The following is a 19,688-nucleotide window of genomic DNA, read 5'->3' on the forward strand; positions in this document are numbered from 1 at the left end:
ATCACTTGCTTCGAAGTTAATCGGATAAAACAAAAAAATCAAATCGCAACCCCCCTAAATTTTTACATATATATTATTTTAACAAGAAAAACGAATAGAACTGATATTGTAGTCCATAATGTAACGAATCGAATGACATATAATAGAACTCTTTCCGATCAATGGTTACAGAGATAATTGATTTTCCGTGATTACCTGCATTTTTCAACTTTGAGGGTGGCTAGGGGTGAAAGCTCCAGGGAGATTTCTTGGGACTTTTGGAGAATGACCCTCTGGGAGGGTTCTATCGATGGTGAGAGATACAGCTTCTATTTAATTTTTGGATCAAAAAAACCTTTATTGACTGGGCTATAAGCCAAGACATTCCCCATAGTACTTCATCAGTACAGGGTTGCTATCCCAGAAATTTCTGCTCTGGCAGGCAGATACAGACGCATGTACTAGTTCATTGATTCTGAACTGGAACAGTTATATTATTGTTATCTTACAGATTGTTGATAGCAGTGCTAATCATGACTGATTTCATCTCAAATAGTCTGTAAGCTTATTTTAAATTTGAATATCTATTTTAGTACATAACTACATCTGAGAAATGATTTATAATTGTATTTCAACATGTTACTCTCATTGTAGACCTGATTTTTCTCGTCTCTCCATTGGATATAAAAAAGCCAATGATTATATGTTGCAATTTGCAATGACAAAGTACTACTTTTTTTCTAATGATAACCTGTTATCCACAAAAAGGAAGAAATTGTTTTTTTTTTTTTTTGTTTTCACTTTTTGTGTAGTTGAGAAGTTGATATTGTGGTAATTATTCATATTGAATGAAAAAGACTAAGAAATTGTAAAAAAACCACAGAAACAGATCAGTACCACTGATCAGTTTATCAGAGATTGACAATGGTGTAATAACCGAACCGGTCTTTCTAAGTATCAATAAATCTGTGGTTTTTTGACAATTTCTTAGTCTTTTTCATTCAAGAAGAAATTGGTAAATTTTTGAAAAACAATGAAAAATGCATTGTCATTGGGTTCTGACCTATCCTGAAAGTTTCAAGTCTCTAGCTAGTCGGACAGGCATGAACAAAAGTGAGTTGGTAAAACGTTGTAGAATGGTTTCAATTTGAAATAATGTAAATATACAAAACTGAAGCTCACCATCACAAGTAGAACTTGGCTGATCTGAGTGTTGTATGTTTTGCAGTTCAGCTATCTGCTCTTTAAGATTCTTGTTTTCTTCTTCAAGGTCAATAATTCTGGTTTTCTTCTTTCTACCTGGAATTCATTATTAGATCATCAATTAGATGGAAATTAATCTGTCAAGAGTAGATGATAAGAGAAATTCAGGATAAAAGCTTCATCTATAGGATCCATTGTAATATGAAGTTACAAATATTTTTATTGAGAACGTCTAATGTTCACACGTCAAAAATTCACATGTTTTGTTTATGAGCTCAGGACATCCTACAGAGTGAGATTCATAGAGAACAACAATCTCTTGCAATTTCACTATGCAAGAGTAATTCCAAGGCAACTAATAAAATAACTAAAAAATCAAATTCAAATGAAGTGTAGTAAGCACATTTTTTAAGAGTAAATTCATTGTTCTCCAACTGTATTTTTTGCATTATTTTTAAATGTTAGTACAGAGAATCCTTTTAAAATATGGAAGCTATGAACTCCAATTAAAAATGTTTGAAAATGCACTTTATGTATCTTGCATAACTGTGACATTCAAGAATTTAGGCCAAAAATTATTCGTATCATGAAAACAATATGTTCAGCTAGCAGTAGAATGGGGAACACTTATGTTCAAATGAAATATGAATTATTTGTTGAGAACAACTTATGCTGAGGTGGTTCATTTATTCAAATAATTCCTACCACAAAGCATATTAGAAGAGGAAAACATACAAACCTGTGTGAGTAGTCTTCTTATTTCCCAACTTTTCTGATTCTGTTTCATCTATTTCAAAGGAATCGACCATCTATAGAAAGAATAACAATTATAATAAAATTAGCTAAAGTTATTCTTCTAGTTTTTTGAGAATATCAAAATTATTCAAGATTAGCCTAAAGCTATGAATAAAATCAAGATGATTGATTGGATAATGATTATTGAAAGTTTATAGTTACAATTTCCATTTTTTAATTGACTACTATATTCATAATAATTATAATAACTGTAATAGTAGGCTACTATTTCATTAGCCTAATCAATAGAATAAGCCCATCCTTGCTTCATATAGTTTTGATGCTGGAGATATTTCTATTTGATGTGAAATATAAGTTCATTATCACCTACTTTTACCATAGTACTAACAGAAAAAGCTGTGATAATATCTATGATCATATAATATACATCATCAATAATTACAAAATAGATATTAAATAATTTATTATAATCGGTAATCATATCTTTGATGCCTTTTTCATACTACCATATTTAGTTTATGTTCACTGCGTGTGACATTATGTACTTCGGGTCCTGAAAACAAAAACACTTCATATGCTGCGGACTGCGTATTTGTCAACCATTTTAATTTCAAGGACAATCGGTTGTCATGTAATTATGCGTGAATGAAAACCACCTTAAAACAAAACTGAAAATGATACAGTAGAAATTTATTACCTTAGTTCCAGGTGATGTTTTTGACAATAGTTTCTCTACTTCTTTAGCAATTTTCAGTTGATCATCGGTAATTGGAGATGAACAATCTAAAACAAAAACGACATGTTATTTTTATTCCATTATTTTTATTCCTTTATTATATTGTGAGGTTGGTTATTGATGACATTTTGTTGGGTTTAGACCAAAATCTTTTAAGTTTACTGAATATGAGACCACAACATGGAATATACTAAATCAAATATAATCAATAATTCTGTGAACAGTAGACCTCACGCCATATTCTCATCCACAAGTACCTGATTGAAACTATAGACCTTATGGAAATACAGCAATAGACTGGCTTCTCCACACATCTGTGTAATCACTTGTCAGCTGATTTATGATGAATATTCTATAGTCTGATTTTCACTCTAAAGGTGCGTACAGATATACGCGCCGCGAACATGAGCAATTCACTTTTAATCAGCTGATTATATCTGTATTTTTACAGAAACGGTAAGATACAGATATAAAAAGCTTGGCATCAGTTGATTAAAAGTGAATTGCTCATGTTCGCGGTGCATAAGTCTGTACGCACCTTTATATTGGCATAATTATATAGGAGGCTCCTTTTACTTTCCTTGCCCTATTACCATAGGTAAGGAAAGTATTGCTTTCCGAAAAAAATCTAGGTACCCCAATTTCTAAATTTCTATACGTTTCAAGGTCCCCTGAGTCCAAAAAACTGGTTTTTGGGTATTGGTCTGTATGTGTGTGTGTGTGTGTGTGTGTGTGTGTGTGTGTGTGTGTATGTATGAGTGTATGTGCATCTGTGTACACAATATCTCATCTCCCAATTAACGGAATGACTTGAAATTTGGAACTTAAGGTCCTTTCACTATAAGGATCCAACACAAACAATTTCGATCAAATGCAATTCAAGATGGCGGCTAAAATGGCGAAAATGTTGTCAAGAACAGGGTTTTTCGTGATTTTCTCGGAAACGGCTTTCTCTACCCAGTAGAAATTTATGTAGAATCAATTTGAGTTTAAAGAAAATTTTCAGCAAATAAGTCACCCAAACTTTATTACAAGTTGGAACTCGTGCACTCACAAGTCAGTGAAACAGAAATTGTAAAATATCGAAACTTTAGAAGCAATGCAATGAATCAGGTTGAATTAAACGAAAATAGATAATTTCCATCTTCACTTTGTCAAGTTTCGTTCAATCTAATAGAATCTATAAGGAAGGAGAAATAAAAATTTTATCAATAACATTAACATTGGTGTAAACCTGTAAACGTAGCTTAAAGCTAGCCTAGTATAGGCCAATTTATGAGATTTCATTACAGAAAAGATGATTTCGTCTCTTCAAAGCCAAAAATAATAATCGATAAACACCTTAGAACAAAACGAGTAAATAATAAATTTAAAATATTGAAATAGTTTGCAATGAAAAAATGTTCAAACAGAACTATTGCCGTTTGGTGTACAAAGCCAACCTACCCAGTAGAAATTTATGTAGAATCAATTTGAGTTTAAAGCAAATTTAGACATATTCAAATGAAAAAGGGAATTCAATCTAAAAGTATTAAATATTCTTTTTATGACCAACAAGTAATTTTGAATCACTATAAGTATTTGGGTACTTGAGTATTAAACGGAGGCCACCTAACCTACAGAAATATTTCGTACGGGATACCATAAATAACTACATAATTGGAAAGAACACACTTTAATAGATTAACAGGTGAAGTTTAGAATTAATCCGACGCCTGGTTCTGACGTTGTGCAACCCAGAACGCAGCAATGTCGGTCAGGATGGAGTTGAAAGCGTCGCCGCCGCTAGCAGTCACATCTGATCGCCACACGTATTCTACCAAATAGCTATCCAAATGATGGCGCGCAGTTCCTCGCTGCCTTTTATTTCTCCACTTTGCACTGCCCCACATTCGCTCGACATATTGCATACTAGCCCCAGTGTCAGGGTCCACGAAGTTGTATTTGTGGTTTACCGTGAAATGTGTGAAGCCGGCGTTTTCTAGTTCCTCAGACTTGTAACCTTTCCAACAGTCTGAAATTATCGTACTTCCCGGTTCAATATGGTTCAATATTTCAGTAAGCAATGTATCTGCCCCACGGTTCGGCACTTTTACTAAAAACCTCTGTCCTGTTTCGCGGCACAGACCTCCGAACACCCACTGCTGTGGTAGCACTCTCCCGGCGTTATTTTTACGCTTGGTAAACAAACTCTCGTCAATTTCGACAATTTTACCTTCACCACCAATTTTTCCACTATTCTTGTTTTCAACACTGAATACACAAACCTCCCTCATATAACTGTTCCAGTCGATGACTGTTTTACCGGCCATGCCTAACTGTTTCTGACAGAATTTTAGTGAGGTTAGTTCCTCGGCCCAAAAGTAAATAAAATGAACAATAGTCGTGAACGCTAATCTGCTATGTCCGAACCAAGTATCAACCCTAATAGACACCTTTTTACGACACGAATGTACATTGCACTGCCAGAATGGATATTCCTTACCGAAATACAACTTCATTTCGTGGTCGTTAACACACAATTTCACTGAAGGCAAAAGATGCCATTCTTGAAAGAAACTTACACTATCCTCTTCATTTCGAGGTAAATCCCACAACAAAATCACGTCACTCATTATTGAAACACGTATAGCAGTAGTAGCGCACGGCAATAAATCACTCAGTACACTGACCAGACACAGTGACAGGCGATGACAGGGAATGGCGCGCGCTCCGGTCAACGACCCTGACCTTGGCCTACTTGGAGGGGATTTTGCGAGTAGACACATGACCCATCTGATAACGCTCGACTCACAACAATACTAGAATAGTTCTACTACAACATCTATAACAATTTAACCTTCTATAAGTGCCGCGGCGCGTTTCGTAATAGTGGCCTCCGTTTAATACTCAAGTACCATTTGTGATGAAAATAAAACTCACCCAAACTTCATTGCAAGTTGCAACTCGTGCACGTGCACTCGCAAGTCATTGAAACAGAAATTGTAAAATATCGAAACTTTAGAAGCAATGCAATGAATCAGGTTGAATTGAACAAAAATAGATCATTTCCATCTTCACAATCGTTGAATCTGATAAAAAGGAATACATTTCACCACAGTTTAAACTATAACATTCAATAAACTGTAAACATGAATAAGATGAAGCCACGACACGAAAATAGACTATTTCCATCTTTCTTTACATTAAAATTGATGAATCCGATAATAAGGAATAAATTTTACCACATTTTAAAGATAATTTGATTAAATTTCACTAAAAACTTGAATAAAATGAATCCACTAGTCCACTATAGAAAGCTCAAAATGTACTTCATCATCATGTAAGATCTAAGATGGCGGCAGAGGTGGTGTCACGTGACAGACCGGTTCAATTGAACGGGTCTTTTTGAACGGGTTGCGGCAGTGAACGTGAACAATTGACCCGAATCAGTAAAGTGATCCGAACTTCCCATCTCTCTTTAGGTATTACCTTGGAGGAAGGAAGGTGTGGAGGAACAGTTACCTATGCTTCCCATGCATTGGAAGTGTAGTGCGTTCGGCCATCTTGGCATACACACCTTCAAGCGCTATTATTTGAATTCTTATAAGCAAAAAACAGATTCAATCTTGAAATAGTTCTCTTACTTAACTTCCAACAATACTCGATCGTTCACTCTCATAAAGAGACGTATATGTTCAACATATTATTCAAAAGTAATTTTTTTAAGTTAACTAGACATTAATAGTAACCTAAGTACGTAATTTTGTAAACAAGTAAAAAATCTTAGGGTTAGCAAGCCAGCGCTTAGCCCACTCGGATACGGTCACTCCTTTAATGACTGTAATAAAGCAATTTTGAGGATTTAGTTAATATTTTTGGTCATAAAATGTAAAAAAAAGCCTAAGCCTTTTTAAAAACATTCCGGTATCAAAAATAACGCCAATCAAACCAGCTGTTAGAATGATATCTGTTTAGCTGATATCAATCAGCTAAATAGGCGGTTTCGTTGGTCTCTTGTGCACTCCAACAGCTGATATTGTCAATTGTGGTTGTCATTTAGCTAAGTCTAGGTGATGTTTTTGAAATCAAGAGACAATAGATGCATTACATCAGCTGGAGCTGACAGTAGGTTACATCAAGTAGAAAAGACCCACGAAACCGCCTAACTATTTGCCTATTATCCTACTATTATTATTTGCCTACTATCAAGTATTTATAAAATGTATAGATTTTACATGAGTCTACAATGTTCATGCATGCACATGAAACATTTAAGAGTTCATCAGAGGCTAAGCAAGCATGTTCAACGAAAATCATGATGGTTCTAACTGAAAACATGAATATAACTTTGAAATATTGGATTAAATTCTATTATTTTACACATAACTGGGTTAGAGACTAGGTTAATTAAAAAAACAATTAGGTGAAAAATAGGGATGCATGTATTTGCAATAATATACATTATTATATTATATATTTTCTACTTGTAATGTTCTACAAATTACATTTTCAAACTATACAGAATAAGTATCTTTGCTTCTTATCAAGTTCTATTTCAACTTAAAATTAGAATGAATTTTATAATAAAATACAAAAATTCATACATTCTTACATTTTCAATTGATTAAAACTAAGACACAAGTTGAATGTTGTCAACTTTTGATTAAAACTACTTTTAATTTTTGAAAGTGAAAATTAGAGAGTGTTGGAAGTGAATAATCTTGGACATATCCTAGATTCAGAAATTCACTGTAATTCAGAATCAAGACGTTTTAGACTTTTGTGCCTTATCTAGTAAGTGTTTTTGTATTTCCTCAAATAAATAAATAAAAAAGTCGACCATTCAAAATGTTTCTAAATAGCCTACTTTTTAGCTGAGATTCTTGATTTCTTTCAACTTCATATTCAGTTTCTATGGTAGTATATTAGAAAAAAATCAGGGGTTAATATTTTCTAATGTACTATTATAGACTCAACAAATACCACGACTTAACTAGTGTAGTGAATACCAATAAATAGTCTAATCAAATTACTGTAACCTTTATACATATTAACTTGTGCATAAGGGTATGGTTACAGCTGGAGCAAGCTTGCCGTCAGGTTTCCTTGCTCCAGGTTTGATACAATGTTAAATTTTTGGAGCCAAAAACATGCAGCACGTAAAGTTAAACATTGAATCAAACCTGCAGCAAGGAAACCTGACGGCAAGCTTGCTCAAGCTGTGACCATACCCTAACTTGGATATTACAACCCTTGAAACGTTATTAAATGAGTCAGTGACTATCTCTTCTTCCTGCAGTGTAACAGGTCAGCTGTCCTCCTAGCCAAGTAATGTAGCCGAATATCTATATACTTGACTACAATGCACTTAAGTAGATTGGTCAAGTGGCAGGAGCCAATTTCTTGTTCAGTACAGTGAACTGCAAGGCTATCAAATATAGCAGTATTCACACATTTCTTCATTACTTTGGTTGCCACTTGATTCACATTCAATTTGGTTACCCTCCCATCTGATACTAATCGGCCATCACAACCCGTAGTAACAAAGTAAGCCCTGAAATATTTTTCAGTAAGCCTGCAAACTGCAACTACATCGTCTGAGGGGTGTATTAATGCACCTTTACTTTTAAAATGAACAAGGCCAGTATTTGAAGTTTCTTTCTTCAGAGAATTAGAACATTCACCACACAAAAGCTTCTTCATCAAATACTTCACCACAAATCCTCCTACATATTCAACTATATCCTGAGATATCTCAGATAAAATCAAATCCTCAGGAAGTGAAGCATACAAATGATCAAAAAGAGGATCAATTGTGGCATCCTCATCAAGAGATCGCTGTCTCTCTGATGTTAAGTTGATATTCATCATTGGATTTGCAGTAGGAGGAGTGGCAGAGCTTGCATGTAGAATGTGGATGCTTTCCATGGGAATACAATTTCCAGATTTCAAATCTGAAAGTTCTGTGGCAATGATAATTTTTTTCAATGCACTCACAAACTGGATGGGCGTTGGGTTGTTATTCCAACCACCTTTGGATCGAATCTTGGCAAAAAGTAGCTCAAGATGATCTTGACTTATTTTGTACATAGGAATATACTACAACACTTTCTTATTTAGAATGAGTTCTTCATACAGCCCAATGGTACTTAAAATACAGACAACAAAACCTAAAAATCCTATTTTCCTATTACTAGTTATTACTTGAGAGCCATCAACATTTTTCAATTTCTTAATGTAATCAATTAGATAGAGCATGATTTCCTTATGTGATTCATAGTTCTCTTCACATAGGGCCTTCTTCCCAGCAAATGATTTGACTGAACGTGAGTTCAGGACATCAAACAAAAAATTGAAATGTCTCAGGAAGATGGCTGTGGCTTCACTCTCTTCAAACCCAGCAATCTGCTTCACATGACAGTAATCAATAGCCACTGAGACCGATTCACTCAGCGTTTGTGCAGCCAACTTCACCTTCATCTTTTGGTCATACCAATTAATATGACCTTTTGTCAATTTATTTGCAACATGCAAGCCCTCAGCTTCCTGAACATTGTACAGTTTTTCAATGAATTCAAATTTCATTTCTCCTTCACTGCTCAGAAGGATCTTCTGACCAATGGTATTTCTGACTAATTTCAGCATGTGACATGGGTCCAGAAATACGAATACCTTTTCACCAGTGTCTGGGTGCAAAAAAAGTTTTTAATTGATTTGGCAAAAAAGAGCAACCTAGAGTTTTTGCCATGCTCAAATTATTTGGAGCTCCATCAAACGTAATGAAGCAGACAGTGACTCCGGTGTCATTTAAAAGATTCAGACACCTAAGCACTAGACCAGCTAGTTGCTCTCCAGAGATGCCTGCTATAAAAAAATAGGCGATAGGGAACTTCCATGACCCATTCACGCAATTGAGTAGAAAAACTAGGGCTTCTTTGGCATGTTCAATGCTATTGTCGTCGAGATCGACTCCAAAATTTACATAGCCCACATGCTTTTGGCCATCCCATTTAACAAATTGTTTGATTGACATGCTGTCAATAATCAAGGATGTTACAACAGGATGTTCATCATTAGCTTTGCAATATAATTTTATTGCATTCAAAGCTTCAGTACAAAAGCCGGGTTCAGCATTAACTGTTTTATACCAAGCTGACAATGTTGAGCAGCTTGGCAGACATGTATCAAATTGTGCTCGAACATATTCATAAGCCTGGGGTGAAATATAATGCAAAGACAAAGCAAAAGTTTCTTCTTTCTGGGAGTTACGTTGTCTACTGTAGCTGATGTTGATGGCTGAGGAGACAGTGGTTCATTAACTTGGACTGGTGAATGCGGTGGTGATGGAGCACGCCTTTTTCTCTTTTGTCTAGGTACCTGGTAACAATATAAAAGCAAAAATAATTGGTTTTGTAAAATCATGGATCAAGAAATAGAAATACATTTCTGGAAAAATACAAATAACAGTAGGTACAAAGAAAACAATACATTAAAGAAGAGAATTTCCAGTAGAATTAAGACCAAAAAAATAAAATTCCAATTAAAGAACATAATATTTCCTATGAGCACAACAGGTATCATGAGGATAAAATACAGGCCTAAATAACTGCATTTTTCAGCAAATATGTTTACTGGCGATTATGGCCATAAATAGACTATTTTACACTTATTGTGAAACTTTGAATTTTACTCAAAACTCAACTGCTTCAACAACTAAGAAAAATATAAAAATTTGTAGGAAAATTCATAATATGGAAGAGAATATTCTACCACTCTTTCAATCAGCATTCATTTTTGATGCCATGCATGAATTTCATAATGAGTATTCAAGCAAAATTTGAAAAATGAAACTTTCAAATCACTCAATTAACACCTTAGCTCAAGGGGTAGGGCTGAGGAACTTTGATATAGCTTACAGTAGCTGCATTGGCTACAAATTTTATATAGGTAGGCTACTGTATATTTGTATATTTTTGATCATTTATGACTCTTGTTGGTGTACTTTATTAAAAATAAGTACTAAAGATTATGTTGATGTAACAAATAAAACTTGGTTTGATATCTTCAACTCCAAACAAGCAATAAATATGTAGTCTAAACAAGTAATGGTTGAGTCGTAAGTTTAAGAGCTAGATTTACTGTGCAGCAAATAATTGTAAAAATGGGAGACAACTCACAGTGTTAGTTTGTAAATATGTTGGGAATGCAGGAAATATGGAGGGAATTGCATTCTCTCTAATTCTGACACAGGATAGGGATGTCCTATCAACATCATCTTCTTTGAAATGAGCAGAACATATTCTTGAAGCACTAGATGGGGTCCAATTTTGCCTTCTGACAGCTGCCACCCATTTAGATCGCCTTACTGGATCTTTTGGGAACCTGCAACATGAAATAGAGGGTAATGAATTAATTACATTAATTGTGTGTTCCTACAGCTGATGTTGTCAATTAAAGTTGTCATTGAGCCACGCCTAAGTGATATTTTAGAAATCAAAAGATAGGCCTACAATAGATACATTCCCTACATCAGTTGTTAGTAGGTTTTATAAGCGAGGAACTAGCCTAATCTTTTGGCGCCAGCTATAAATTGCACAATATATAATGCTTAGAAAATACAACGAAAACAATTTAGAAAAATAGGCCTATAAAGGTTAATATCTACTGGAGTAGCCTAGCTTCTTTAAAAATAGCTAGGCTACCTAAAAAACTTATGAATGTGACATATCAAATGGAATTAAATAAGTAGAAATAAACGCATTGGAATAATAATAAATTTAAAGCTCAAATGCTCATAACAGTAAAATATTATTCAAAATAGTAATTGATTCCCAGGTTAGGATTCAAACACATTTAGGTTATGCTAACTAATTTTCTTTCAAATATTTATTAAACCAATATCATAATATTGTATTATGATTTGGTAAATTCCTATCTGTTTGCCAAATACAAAAAATATGAGAAAATTATACCTCAAATCCTCATAATACTAAAATATCATTCAAAATAGTAATTCATTCCCAGGTTAGGATTCAAACACATTTAGGTTATGCTAAGTAATTTCCTTTTAAATAATTATTAATCCAATATCATAATATTGTATTATGATTTGGTAAATTCCTGTCTGTTTGCCAAATAGAAAAAAATTAAAAATTAGTAGCAGCAGGCAGCAAAAATAATGAATTTTTGCTATGGGCTAGTTTTGTAGAGTAGGCTACTATGATTCGTAATAGATAAATTTACTTACATATGGAAAGTGATGTTAGGTTTTCCTTGGCGATTTGTACAACCATAAGCTGCACACGCAACCATGATAAATATTTTTTTCAAAAATTCATGATATAAGCCAAATTATTACGACTTCAATTAACACACACTTGCATGACAAAATCAATGTTTTGTGTATGCCAAGATGGCCGACTCTGAATTTCTGATCTACACTTCCCTTTCCTAACTGTTCCTCCACACCTTCCTTCCTCCAAGGGTATTACCTAAAAACTTTCAAGCCATGTTCGTTGTTCAAGCCAACCAAGCTTCCACTTCCAACGTTCAAGCTTGTGCAATCAACGAGCTAATATAGTAAACCATAGAGTGGCTGTTGGTGTGCTTTCAGCGCTCTCAATGTGTTACACGGCTAACTAAGGGCAGCCATGACAGATTGATTGATTGATTGATTGAGTACTTTATTTATGTAGATTACAATATATACTGGCTTATACACTTATATACAATAGCTTACAATACAGCAAAGTTATAGATGAATTTACATAATATAGACTAAGAAAATAACTATTGAACTGTATATGATATGAAAAAGCAATTTTTAATATAATAACTATAGATAGTAATCATATTGTTATGCATCTACATAAATTGGCGGAGCTTTGGACATATCAATGTCCATTCTTTGGGAAGAATATTAAAAATATCCTCCCCACTAACTCTCTACCAGAGAGAGGCAACAAGAGCCTCTATTGCCAGTCTGCCACTGTAGGAATAGCTGTGTTTTTGTGAATTAAATTGATTTCTATCAATATAAAATTATCATTCCAATTGGAAGTCTACTTTTACGAAAATTGAATGAGGTATGTGTGAGAATATTTATCTCATTGAAATAACCTCTAGAATGTTCAGAATCGACTGAGGATACGAAATATAAATGTAGGTCAAATGCAGTTTTAATGGCGCATGCGCTTTGTATTTAATCGTATGCATGAATACAATTTTGCGTGATATTTGAATATCGGTATTGCAGAATTTATAGATCCCATGTTTTTAGAATAATTTTCATATTAAAAGCATAACTAAGTGAAGCCACATGAGTGGCTTGTGATTGACACTTGGAATAATGTTGGAATCAATAAAATAGTAGACGGTTATCATTTGAATTGAAAACTCGAAAATCATTATTTTCAATGTCTAGGTTGAAAGTTCACTACTGCCATGGTTTCAAGCATAAACTGAGTTCTAATTTGAAAAAAATGATATAACTTTTTCAATTTTGTATAGAATCATTTGAAATTCTAGGACAAGGTTGATTATATGAACAGAAACGTTCTTGATTTTTTCAGAACTTTCTATGATAAAATAGGTACTATTTTTAAAAATTATAAACGTCAGTAGCACGTTAACGGCACGTCTGACAGGATTTTTGCATGTGTGCCTGCACTTTTTAAAAGATAATAGATAAGATAATTTTGAATAAAATTTAGAATTTAGAAATAGGCCGACACATCTAGAAAATACCTGAGTCTATACCTAATTCATGCAGGTGAACGGGCTAGAGTCAAGAAAACTTCAATTAATCTTGCCATGCCTGATTTAATAGGTTTATACTATAGAAAATCACTACAATTTGAAATAATTGAAAAATACAAACAGTTTCAATAAACATTGGCAACTAAAATCGAACAACAGAAACAACAATTTCATGTTACTTTGTTGACATTCTTCATCTGATTCGGGGGCGCATTACTATCCCCGTTTAGATAGCAATACATCACAAAACCAAACAATATCAGTCATCAAATAACAAATAATTAACTTCAACATAAAATTACTCAAGAAAGAAAAGCCCGTTGAACCCAAGTTTCGTCGATAGTAACCCATATAACCCATTTCATAATAATTTTGAATCCCCACTTTTGATTGACATTCTCGAATGAACCTTTGTTTCACTACACTGCACTTTCGTTGGTCTGTACGTTGCTTTATCGTTGGGGTTACAGTACCTTGTTTTTGGCGGTGAGCTTTTACCGGTTGAATTTGGCTTGACGGCGACGTCCTCTTACGTCCCTAGACCTGTCGTCTGAACGGGTGTCTTGAAGCGGTGTTACATAAAGTTGCGGAACCAAAGGGGTGGTAGTACAAGAAGTTGGTTTGGGAACACACATGAACCGCTGTAAATAAATGTATTACAGCATTAATTTCTAACTCTTCCTACAATTCATCAAAAGCTAAAACAGGAGTTATCTATTGATTACAATTAATTAAATTCTCTCATTCTTTGAATCCTCATTTTATATAGATTTTTATCTTTAAACTACTGATTCTTTTTATCAGAATTAATGGATCTTTCTTCACAAATAATTCAAATTGAAATGATGCTATTTTATATGATATTTTTCGTTTGGTTTGCGAAATCAAATATAATTTTTCATATAGTAGCTCGGCTAGTATTGTTGGAAACTTGTGCGCCAGCCAACATTTATTTTATTTATTATTTATGAACTATAGGACGCAATCCAAGTGTAAATAACGGGCATTCGCCCAAAACTGCTCAGAACCTTAATTAAAAATGAACATTCCAGAGTTTATGATTTGATTTACCTACAAATACAAGTCCAAAAACTAGTATCAACTGAAATTATGAATTTATCACCTAATAAAACAAGACACTTTATAACACAATAAAAGAAAAAAATATTGAAAATTTCACTTTAAGGAAAGATAATGTTTGCCTGGAGAAGAAAAACTTTCTTCTTCATCTATTAAGATTTCTATCATAAAAAATTTACTAAATCATTCAAAAGCCTTAATGACATAAGAAAACAGAGTCTGAAAAATATAAATTAAAAAATGTCATAAACTCAATATGAACAATTCTTAAAAGTTTCATTCCAATTTAAAGGCTATCTTCCTGACTTTCAGCAATACTCTACGATAATATATCTCCAGAAACAATAACTCAAATGTAACATAACTGAAAACTTTCTATACTTCTGTAGAAAAAAAATTTATAATTATCTTCCATCACTAATAAAATCAAAAGGATTATTCTCAATCAATATTATTAACTTGAAAAATAACAGGCTTAATTAATTCAATACTCTTATGGAAGTTTCAATCAATTAAATTCCCTAAATTATATTTTAACCTTATTTTACGTACCTTAGCGGTTATTTGAAGAAACAATTATTCGTACATGATGAAGAAACACAATTAAACCTTTCAGGACATGGCACTACTAGTAAATTTAAACATTAATAAAAAATAAAACTAGCTCCTACATTAACTACTGAAATAAACTTATAAACCTGCCCAAAAAGGGGGAAACATAGTGACTACATCTTTACTCTCGTAGTGCTCCTAGCAAAGTGTCCTCCAGAACGTAATCTGGTCTCTCAACTGGGGAATCCCCACTACTGTATTTAGAAACAGGTCTCCTATTGGGCGAATGGAATCAATTTGACCAATCGTCGCGTGGCTTCTACAGCCTTTGGACCAAATAGTAACTGCAAAATCGGTAGTTTGTTATAATTTCAATGCTTGCTGTTTTCCAACTTATCGCATTTTATGTCGCGACAAGAAGGCTAAGTTTTAGAGATAATTCCATAATCTACATTCCTCGACGACTCGGAGCCACAATTTTTAAATATCTATCATGGGAAACTTGAAGTCATGGCCGTTCATAATAGAGAGAGAAAATAATTTATTTCGCTAACTCACTTACAATAATGGCTCTAGTCTATTGCGTATTAAATTTACTATTATAACTAGGGAAAAGGCCTGAATTAAAAGGAGTGTCCGGCACACATGGGACAAAAAGTGCTGGAAATTCACAGCTACACCCAAATCAGTCATCAAAAATACATTGATTCGAGAAAATTGAAAATCTGCCAAAATTATTATTTTAAACTGCATTTAATATTACTACAAAAGGTCTATTATATAGTTACCCGTGTATTGTAGACGATTTTTGCAAGAGACAAAAAGTGCTGGAAATACACTTCTACATCCGAATCAATCATCAAAGATACATTGTATCGAGAAAATTGAAAATCTGCCAAAATTATTAAGTTTTCAACTGCATTTAATATTACCGCAAAAGGTCTATATATAGTTAGTTAACCGTGCATTGTAGACGATTTTTGCAAGAGTCAAAAAGTGCTGGAAATACACTTCTACATCCGAATCAATCATCAAAAATACATTGTTTCGAGAAAATTGAAAATCTGCCAAAATTATTATTTTAAACTGCATTTAAAATTACCGTAAAAGGTCTATATATCGTTAACCGTGCATTGTAGACGATTTTTGCAAGAGACAAAAAGTGCTGGAAATTCTCTTCTACATCCGAATCAGTCATCAAAAATACATTGTTTTGAGAAAATTCAAAATTTCCCAAAATTATTATTTTTAACAGCATTTTATATTACCGCAAAAGGTCTATATATAGTTAACCGTGCATTGTAGACGATTTTTGCAAGAGTCAAAAAGTGCTGGAAATACACTTCTACATCCGAATCAGTCATCAAAAATACATTGTTTCGTGGAAATTGAAAATCTACCAAAATTATTCAGTTTTTAACTGCATTTAAAATTACCGTAAAAGGTCTATATATCGTTAACGCTGCGTTGTAGACGATTTTTGCAAGAGACAAAAATTGTTCGAAATTCAATTCTGCACCTGAATTATTTCACAGAAAGCCCAAAGCGAGACTTTTCTGGAAATTAAAAAAAATGTACATCAAATTTATTGGCATGAAACATTTTTTTATCTTGATAACGATGGGTTGCAGACGATTTTTGCAATAGATAGAAAGGGGTTAAAATTCGAATTTACAACCGAACTGTTGGTCAGATAGCCTAAATTGAGAGCTGAAAAAATGTTTGATTTTCACTTTTAACATTTCCACTTTTTATTCACGTGAAAAATACGTGAGTTTCTCATTGTGTGTTGTCATGGGTAATATCATCCTGAGAGCTCAGATATTTATATTCTTATTGATATCGATGAAGATTTTATATAATCAATAGAAGTTCATTGACTGTATTAATTTACCATTATGTCTATTTGTTTGTATTTACTTCTAATGATATCCATTTTTACATTTATTGATATCACTAAACGTTCAGTGATATTAATAGATTTTCTTTGACTGTATTTACCATTATTTCTATTGATATCCATGAGCATCTATTGATATCAATAGAGTTTTTCTATCCATTTCTATGGATCTCTTCCACTAGGGTAGCCTGTTCAAATTATGAAAGAATCAATTTCATCATATTCGGCTTTATTGTACCATACTTGAATTTTGAAAGTTTTTTTTCAATTCTTGTATCACTATAAATCCAAATTAGGTGTTGAGTTGGTTAATTTTGTTACTAATCATATTAATAACTTTATTACTGGAATTATTTGATTAATATCGAATTGAGTAAGTTGAAAAAATTATTCTCATTCCATATTTATATTCTGAAAGGCTTCTGGATCAAATAATATGAAGATAGCAAGCAGGATGACAAAACCAACCGGATGAGATAAGCCTTCAGACACTCTCAATTGCGAATTATGATAAAAATACCACATACCCTACTAATTGAATACTCTATTTTTTATTGTCATTCTTCCATAACAATAGATATTATAGATATTATTATAACCCATTCTTGAAGCGCAAATTCAGTTATTAACACACTCTATTGTAAAAGAAAGTTCAAACTTGTCAACAGAAACTCTACTGTAATTGGTCAACAGACCCCTTCTTCACTCCTTTTTCCTCTTCTTTACCAATCCCAATCACATTTCCTATTTTTTATAGTGCATGGGTGACCAGAGTCGGAAGGGTCTTACACCTCAAATCCATAGGGATCAGTTGTTTTATTCCATTAATCATTATGATCATTCTGTTTTTGAATGTAGAATCACTTGCTTTTTCCCCAATGACTGTTGTATTTTGTGTTGTGTAAAAAAAATGTATATTGAAATATGATATTGCAGTAGGCTATTGAATTTATAAAAATTATTTTTTCAATATATGTGGATAAATTATATTATTTATTGTTGGAATATGCCAAGTCTTAAGCTGTACTACAGTTATTCAAAGTATACCTGTTTGAATACAGGTATATTAAGAAACATTTCAAAAATATTATCCAAAGTTCAAAAATGATTTAAATAATAATTTTTCAACAAAAATCAAATGAAATCTTGGTTATTTTGATTTGTTGAATGTCTGGGTGTGTGATTTATTGTATTGATCATGCTTATACTGACACAATTAATTGTATAGTACAGTGTATTGCATATAATATTGCTAGAGTTAACAAAACTATGATGTTTTTGCGTGTTACAGCCTACTTAATATTCTGTATTAGGTCTATTTATTATTTTGGAAAATATACAATGCAAAGAATAAATCATCCAAACAAAGCATTACTGGAAGTATTCATCACTAAATCATCAGTTCAAATAACAGTAACCTGATAATTGAATAAACATAATAATCATTTGTTCAATAAGAAAATATAAACAAGAACATAATAATATAGCCTAAGGCAAAACTACTTATAGTACTTTTTCAACCCAATTTTCATATGTTTCAAATGTTGGTAGCACTGGGCTGCCCTGTAATGTTGTTTTAGTTATTTGCTCCGTATTTTTCATCATTTTACAGTGGTTATTTGAAAGAAATAAAAGATTAGAAGAATTTGGATAGTTTATGAAAGTTCTAAGTACCTGTTTCAGTGAATTCCATGACTGCATGACGGGTGAGTGACTAGTAACAGTGATTTAAATACGCGTACCACATACAGTTTTTGAACGTTTCGACTCCATTTTTCTCAACCGGCATAGACCTACACACTACACGTGCTATTTCTTGTTCCTAATTCGACTTTGTGGTTCTACTAGGACTATCGTAACTGAGCAACTACCGGCTTCAGGAGTGATAACGAAAGTGAAAGTCCTACTCTGATAATGGCAACAATCTGAAAAGTTATCTATACTACCGCTGACTGTTTCAAAGCAGATAATCTCCAGCTGGTTTTTGTTTATATTGCTGGTTCTTATCTAGGCTACGTGTTACTATGACAACCTAGCGCGGCAGTTTTTGAACTTTTTTTTCGTCAACAATGTTTCACTCTTTTACCTCAAATAAATGAGACTATGATAGTAAACGTAGAAAGTAGAGTGTATAAAGTAGACTCAAAGCTTTTAACCTTTTTCTCTTCCCAATCAGGAGCTTCCGTATTCTGCCTTGACAGCTCTCTTGGCATTTTTCTTCCTATCCTTTTCCTTTTCACTTTTTAATTCCATATTTTTCGCATAATTTTTCATGAACAGTTCGCCATCACTCATTACCTTTTTGAATAATAACAACTGTGCATAATCGCTAGTGATTTTTTCAAATATCATTATGTCTTCAATAATAAAGAAATTCACAACACAGAGGAATAATGTTGCTATTCAGATAGATGGCTTTAATTACCGAAAAGAACGTACAATGTTGGATGGGAGAGTTTCGTTTAGGTGTCTATTCAATGGATGTCCCGCAACTTTGAAAACGAACGCCTTAATGCATAAAGTATTGGAGAAAAGTGGGTTGCATAATCATACTGCACCTGATCAGGATATTGATATTAACGATGACATTTCTATAGAGCAGACAACTCCAGTAGGCAATAAAAAGTTGATGAACATGAAACCAACTACTCCTGGCAGTGGCAAAATAACTCCCCCCTTGACATGTGATATGAGTGTAAACACACCGACTTCAAGAACAATCTCAACAAGTTCTTCTCCAAG

General features: G+C 33.2%; 1 protein-coding gene across 2 annotated transcripts; it reads right to left on the minus strand.

Annotated features, from left to right (window-relative positions):
- Positions 1–955: 955 nt before the first annotated feature.
- On the minus strand, positions 956–18,705 carry LOC120355437. 2 transcript variants are annotated; one of them, XR_005573518.1, is made up of 4 exons: positions 5,597–5,795; positions 2,636–2,721; positions 1,922–1,991; positions 956–1,278 (listed from the first exon to the last, which is right to left on the minus strand). XR_005573518.1 is itself a non-coding variant. In XM_039443806.1 (4 exons), exons 1-4 carry the CDS (start codon positions 18,637–18,639, stop codon positions 1,043–1,045), a joined length of 411 nt encoding a protein of 136 aa, XP_039299740.1. In that variant the 5' UTR covers positions 18,640–18,705; the 3' UTR covers positions 956–1,042. The 2 variants fall into 2 exon arrangements, 1 of the variants encoding a protein (XP_039299740.1); XM_039443806.1 differs by lacking the exon at positions 5,597–5,795 and adding an exon at positions 18,621–18,705.
- Positions 18,706–19,688: the final 983 nt, after the last annotated feature.

Source organism: Nilaparvata lugens, unplaced genomic scaffold (genome assembly GCF_014356525.2).
Source record: "Nilaparvata lugens isolate BPH unplaced genomic scaffold, ASM1435652v1 scaffold144_1_2, whole genome shotgun sequence".
Taxonomy (NCBI): domain Eukaryota; kingdom Metazoa; phylum Arthropoda; class Insecta; order Hemiptera; family Delphacidae; genus Nilaparvata; species Nilaparvata lugens.

Excerpts from the sequence above, each read along its gene's own strand:
- LOC120355437 (XM_039443806.1), bottom strand. Across the intron at positions 1,992-2,635 it reads AAACATCACCTGGAACTAAG|ATGGTCGATTCCTTTGAAAT; the intron begins GTAATAAATTTC and ends TTCTTTCTATAG. Across the intron at positions 1,279-1,921 it reads TAAGAAGACTACTCACACAG|GTAGAAAGAAGAAAACCAGA; the intron begins GTTTGTATGTTT and ends AATGAATTCCAG.